This window comes from Budorcas taxicolor, chromosome 10 (assembly GCF_023091745.1).
Source record: "Budorcas taxicolor isolate Tak-1 chromosome 10, Takin1.1, whole genome shotgun sequence".
Lineage (NCBI taxonomy): Eukaryota > Metazoa > Chordata > Mammalia > Artiodactyla > Bovidae > Budorcas > Budorcas taxicolor.
This window is the reverse complement of record NC_068919.1, coordinates 84,827,955-84,834,002: the sequence shown is the minus strand read 5'-3', so window position 1 is coordinate 84,834,002 and position 6,048 is coordinate 84,827,955. Positions and strand designations below refer to the sequence as shown.

The window sequence follows — 6,048 nt, the reverse complement described above, 5'->3', positions numbered from 1 at the left end:
TACAAAATGACGGGCAATGATGCCTATTTCATGTTTTGAGAGAAGTGAATGAGATATATATGCTAGCCACTCTGTTAGGTCCTCCGCAGGGCAAGTTTTAAACTCCCTGGGCCTCGAATTCCTCATCTACAAATTGGGACCATTGCTGCTCCCTGTCAAGGCTGTTGTGAAAATGAACGGTGTATGGCGCACATACAAGATCTAGCTCATGACCGTCAGCTCCATACGTGCAGGGCCCAGCGACTACTCAGCACCTTGTGAGAGTCCCTGGCGCTCCCGGTTGGCACTTAGGAAACGTGTGTCGAGTGAATAAATGAAGTACTGTGTATATATATATAATAACTTCTCTGAGCCTCGACTTCCTCATCTGTAAAATGGGCATATAAAGACTTACCTGGGAAGGGTTGTTGTGAAAACCAAGGGCCCACGATAGATGCTCCAAACATTCTCTGACACCGCATACCATGGGTGACCAAGTGTGCCCTGTACCCCCATTCCCCAGGCAGACACTACAAGAGGTGGCTGAGTAAGTAAGAGTAACGTTTACTGAGTGATACAGAACTGAGTACTATGAAGGGTTTACCAGGATGGAAACACACCCCACCCCCTCCCCGGCCACCCCCCAACACCCAGAGACTACAGTACTTAGAAGTTACACACAATGACCATAACTGCTGGATATTTGTTCGTAACAAACAAACCATAGCATATTTATACTGTATCACATCGAGTGATTATAGAAATCCATATATATATTGCTTGTATAAAATCTTTTTTTTTTGTAAAAAATATTTAAAAAAAAAAAAAAAAAGAAAGTATAAAAAACATGTGCAGTTGAAAGCCCTGCCAGGACAGCCAGTCTGTAAACATTCAGTGAGTATGTGCTTTGGAAGGGCGCCTGCGCCTCGTGCCCACGGCAAACTCCAGCAGGGCCGGCCAGGGTGCACCCAGCTGCCACTCTCCAGCAGGGCCCCGCTGGGCCCTGCATCGCGACCGTCTCTCTCCAGCCTTGCATCAGGGTCGGCAGGCAGATGGCAGTGTCACTCAGTTCGATCCTCAGCCGCGCGTTTGGTTGCAACTCATGGCTTTTCCTGGCTGCTCGGAGGTCCCTGGGGTGGGTACCCTGGCAGAGAGCCCAGAGAAGTGCCTGAGGCTGCTTTCCGGCCCCGGGTGCCTCTGTCCTGTCTCCCTGGAGCTGGGCCCCAGCGGGACAGCCCCACCCTCGAGTCTACTTTGGTCTCAGCGCTTGGTCCTTCTGGGTTTCATCAGCCGGCTCTTCCCCTTGTGTGGCTGATCTGAGTTTCACACACACACAAAAAAAAGCCTGGCCAATTACTGGCTGTGCTGAGCCTCCGGTGTAAAGTTTTTCGCACACCACGGAAGAGCCCTCTGGTGCCCTCCTCTTCTTCCTCCCTCTTGCCATCTCCTACACCTCGTTCTTCCTTTGTCCTCCTCCTCCCAGCCCACGGTCACTTCTTCTCAAGCTGCTCAAGCAGAGGGTTGCCTTCTGACTCGGGTGTCTTGACGCTGTCGGTCCGAACGATACAGGTGGGACGATGCCGGTTCAACATCAAGATGAGCTGCTGTCGCTCCTGCTTTAGCTCCTCGATCTGGGTCTTCAGCTCAGCGTTCATGAGTTCCAGCCGCTCAGATTCCTGCATGCAAAAACAGAGACGAGGCTTTAAGCTTTCAGTGGGGACCAGCTCCAGGGAGAAGTTCTCCACCTAGGTAGTCACAGGGCGCTCCAGGCTGGTCTTTGTCTCTTTTCTGTCAGTTTCCCCCCTGGAGAAGCACAGAATCTGCTACGGGGTCCCTGGGAGTAACTGACTTTGTTCAGGTCCTGCCCATCATACCAGACACTGGCCCGTGTTACTAGTGGGGTGAATCCAGGGTATACCCTGGGGCCAGCCTGGTTCGTGTGCCCCTCTCTCCCCCTACTCAATCCACTCTAGCCACACTGGCTTCCTTTGTGTGTTAGTTGTTGTTTAGTTCAGTCATATCTGACTCTCTGCAACCCCATAGACTGTAGCCTGCCCAGCTCCTCTGTCCATAGAATTCTCCAGGCAAGAATACTGGAGTGGGTTGCCGTTTCCTTCTCCAGGAGATCTTCCTGACCCAGGGACTGAACCCGTCTCCTGCAATGGCAGGTGGATTCTTTACCACTGAGCCACTGGGAAAGCCCAGTGGCTTCCTTGTTGTTGCTCAAATATGCCAAACACTCTCCTGCCTCAGGACCTTTGTACAAGAAACAAAGGGTGGGAGAAGAATGGAGGCCAAGTGGATCCAGAGCAGATGCACGGAGGGTCCACAGAGGGGTTAGAGGTGGCCCATAACGGCAGTGCCACAGAAAGCGCTTTATGTGTGATAAATGCATGTTGGGGATATATTGGCCTGTGGCATCCACAAGCCCAGTGTGGTCATGTAATTCCCCAAACATGTGCTTCCTGGTTATCGGTCTATAATTATTTAAGCAGTCTCTTCCTTATCCCCTGTTAGCTAGAATCTTTGCCCACTGGGAGGCAATCAACAGTCTTCCTTCTGGATCCAAAATGTGGTTTTAAACAATCCAAAGTGAGATTTCCAGAGAACTTCCAGTTCAGTTGGAGAGGCTCCAGGGTGAGGAAGGGATGTTGATTTGATTTATGGGGAGTTTTCTTGTTCATGGGGCTTCCCTGAGAGCTCAGTTGGTAAAGAATCTATCTGCCTGCAATGCAGGAGACCCTGGTTCGATTCCTGGGTTGGGAAGATCCGCTGAAGAAGGGATAGGCTACCCACTCCAGTATTCTTGGGCTTCCTTTGTGCCTCAACTGGTAAAGAATCTGCCTGCAATGCAGAAGACCTGGGTTCTATCCCTGGGTGGGAAGATCCCCTGGAGAAGGGAAAGGCTACCCACTCCAGTACTCTGGCCTGGAGAATTCCATGGAATATACAGTCCATGGGGTCACAAAGAGTCAGACATGACTGTGCAACTTTCACTTACTTACAAGTTCGTGATGTAGAGAGGTGATGGGCACACCAGTTCAATGCTTGGGAGTCAACACAGTAAAATACAGAAGCGCCTGAATAGGTATTTCCTGGACTCTATCTAAAAACATATAACCAGTGTGGAGGTTGGAATTCACCCAAAGGCTGGCAAAGGTTGAGACCAGTCATTCCCAACTAGAAGCGATTTTGCCTCCCAGAGACATTTGACAGTATCTGGAGACATTTCCATGTTGTCACAACTGGGGAGGGTGGGTGCCCTTGGAATTCAGAGGGTAGGGATCAGGGATGCTCCTAGACATCCTTTAGCGCACAAGAAGCATCTGGTCCATTGCCGAGCCCGGGCAACCTGCATCCAACAAAGAACGGGCTGTGGTTGTGATGGGCTGAGTGGCCCCTCCCTGCCGGGGCTCAGAGATCCCTCTGGGGCCTCTGGCCTCAGGGCTGCTGTCTTCCCCACATCAGCCAGGCTGACTGAGCTGTTCCTTGTACTCATACCTTGGAGCAGCACAGTGCCTGGGGACTCAGAACTGCTGAGACGTGCAGTCCTCGGGACCAGACACTGAGGGAGAAAAGCCTCAAAGAAGGAAAAAATGCTCAGGGGGGGAAAATACCAAAAGCCAGCTAGGGTGGTTTGGGATTCAGCGGGACGAGGAGCGACAGGGAGGCCAGGCTGGTCCACTGTTCTCCTAATACCCCAAGCAGAGAGCCTCTGAGGGCAGGAGAGATCCCACGTGGAACCATGAGTCTGGGGCAGGTAGGGGCTAGGCTTAGCTGCCTGCTCACTGGGTCTACAAGCTGGTGACCATGGGAATGTCTCTGACCCCCTAGACACAATTTGAGCTCCAACTTCAAATCCTCTGAGCTGCTGCCTCTAGGAGTCTTGGTTCAATCCACCCACCCAGGAACAAGGGCTGAGAATCTGCTTTGTGCAGTGAACCCTCTAAGGGTCCCTGAGGTCCATGAGCCCGTAACACGGATCGTGTGCAGCTTCCACTCAAGGGGGAGAAGGATCCAGACAGCCAGGCAGAGCTTATCAAGTGCCATCAGCCCTCCGGGGTCTAGAAGACCTTCTGAGAGTGGGCTGAATGACTGGGTCTGATCTTGGGTTTGGAGAAATGGGTTGACTCTGGTTGAGAAGAGACAGTCAGTGGGAGAATGGGAAGATGTTTCAAGAAGCGAGCTCTGAATGAACCAGGATGCGGACATGGGAGAGTGTCAGATGCGTTTAAGAGATTAAAAATCCTCCCAGATGACCACATGTCACTTTTGGACCTATTAGGGTACCAAGCTGGGAAGGTGGGTTTAGAGCCAGACCCGGGGTTTGGAAATCAGAGTCAAGAGCAAGTTTCTTAATTTCCCTGAACCCCAGTTATCTCCTCCGTAAAAAACATGATGATCGTGGGGGATTAAATGACTTCACGTGGGAAAGGTACTTTGTAAACCAAGGGTTAGGGAGGCTTAAGGAATTTTTGCTTTAAGCCACGAGCAAGAGGGGATGAAGAAGCAAAGGAAGAGAAGCAGAGGAGGAGGCCGTTTCCAAGAAAACTTGGCAGGTCTGGGAGACTGCCTGCGTCTGCAGAGTGGGCGGTGGGTAGACAGCAGCCTGTGAGCATGGGGGAGGGTCCAAGGAAGCGAGGAGGTGGCAGCTGTTCTGGAGGGCAGTGGGCAGGACGAGGAAGGGCTGGGTTGTGCTGGAAATGGAAGTTAGAATGGGACATGCAAGGGGCAGGGTCCGGCAGGCCTGCGCACACATCCTCGCCCTTGAAAAGACATCACACCCACCTCACATCTGTATCACACAAAAAGACCAAGTGGGAGTGAGCAACTGGCTTCCCCGTGCATTTATCATAGCAACGGCATGACATTCTGCTGGTTTGAAAATGTACAGGTACATCATGGAATAGCCTGAGCTTCGACAGTCTGACTGTCAGGCTGTAACTAGCTGCTCTGTTGTTGATTTTCTTCTGTTTTATTTATCAATGCTACATACTTATTTACTGGGTAAGTATAAACTGAGTTTCGAAAAATCTTTTTTTAGCCGTGATTGTAGAAGTGGTTTGTGGTTTTAGAACAACAATTACCTAATCTGTTTTTCTAATTAATTCAACCAACATGGGCTAGGATCTTCACACCTTAATTAGGAACTGAACAACTCTGCTTGCATTTTTGTTTATCGTTTTGCCTCTGGTAGATATTTACTGCCCTAGAGAAAATGAAACCATTTGTCATTTCAGAATGGAATTAATGCACGTGAAGGAGGTTCTGCCTCCTCTGTGGCAGTCAGGGAAGGCAGCAGAGAAAACACAGGAAGAGGGCTGAGATGTCCCGGCCGTGTGCCCTTGGCCAAGTCATTTCCCTTCTCTGGGCCTCAGCTCCCCTCACCCCCACAGAAAATATGATTGGCCCAGGGGACTTCCAGCATGAAGATTCTCTGACTCTTATTTTTCAAAGTTACCCTAATGCACTTAAAATACAGCCCCACTTCCCAACAAATAGCCTGATGCAGACTTCTGAGCCCCAAATCCCTGTCTGAATTAAAATCTTGACTCTGCCGCTTGCCAGCTAGGCTGCTGTGAACAAGATCCCCCGGGGGAGGGTGAGTAGACGGCCAGGCAGTGGAGGAAGCTCTGGGTCCCCATCCTGACTCAGCCACTGTGTGAATCTCTCCGAGTCTCAGAATCTGAGCCAGTGGATGTGGCTGCCTTGCCTCCTCCCAGAGTCACTGTGGCCGTCAAGGAGAGAGTGGCCTTGAAGAGCAACGCACAGCAGCGGAGCGTGTGATGGTGTTAACTGCTGCCCACTCCCAGGGAACCGTGTCTGGCCCAGTGGGGTTGCAGAGGCGGCCCCACAGCAGCCACTGTTCCTGCCCGTGGACAGCAGAGGGGCTCAGGTGGCCCTGGGGCCTGCAAGGCAAGGGATCTGACCCAAAGACCTGCCTCTTGCCTCCTTCAGGGCCTTGCCTGGTGGAGGCAGATGACATCTGAGATGCCACAGAAATCGCCTAGCCTGGATGTGAGTCCCCAGGGGTCAAGGAGGGTGACTTTTTATATTGTACATATACGT

The 6,048-nt window shown here is 51.4% G+C and overlaps 1 protein-coding gene across 1 annotated transcript in view; it reads right to left on the bottom strand.

Moving 5' to 3' along the window:
* Positions 1-763: 763 nt before the first annotated feature.
* The window catches only part of JDP2 (Jun dimerization protein 2), a 41,533-nt gene continuing 36,248 nt past the window's right edge, over positions 764-6,048 (bottom strand). Inside the window, exon 4 of the mRNA XM_052646838.1 lies at positions 764-1,655. Coding sequence (XP_052502798.1) covers positions 1,470-1,655 — 186 coding nt within the window. The 3' untranslated portion in view covers positions 764-1,469. The remainder of the gene's footprint in view (positions 1,656-6,048) is intronic.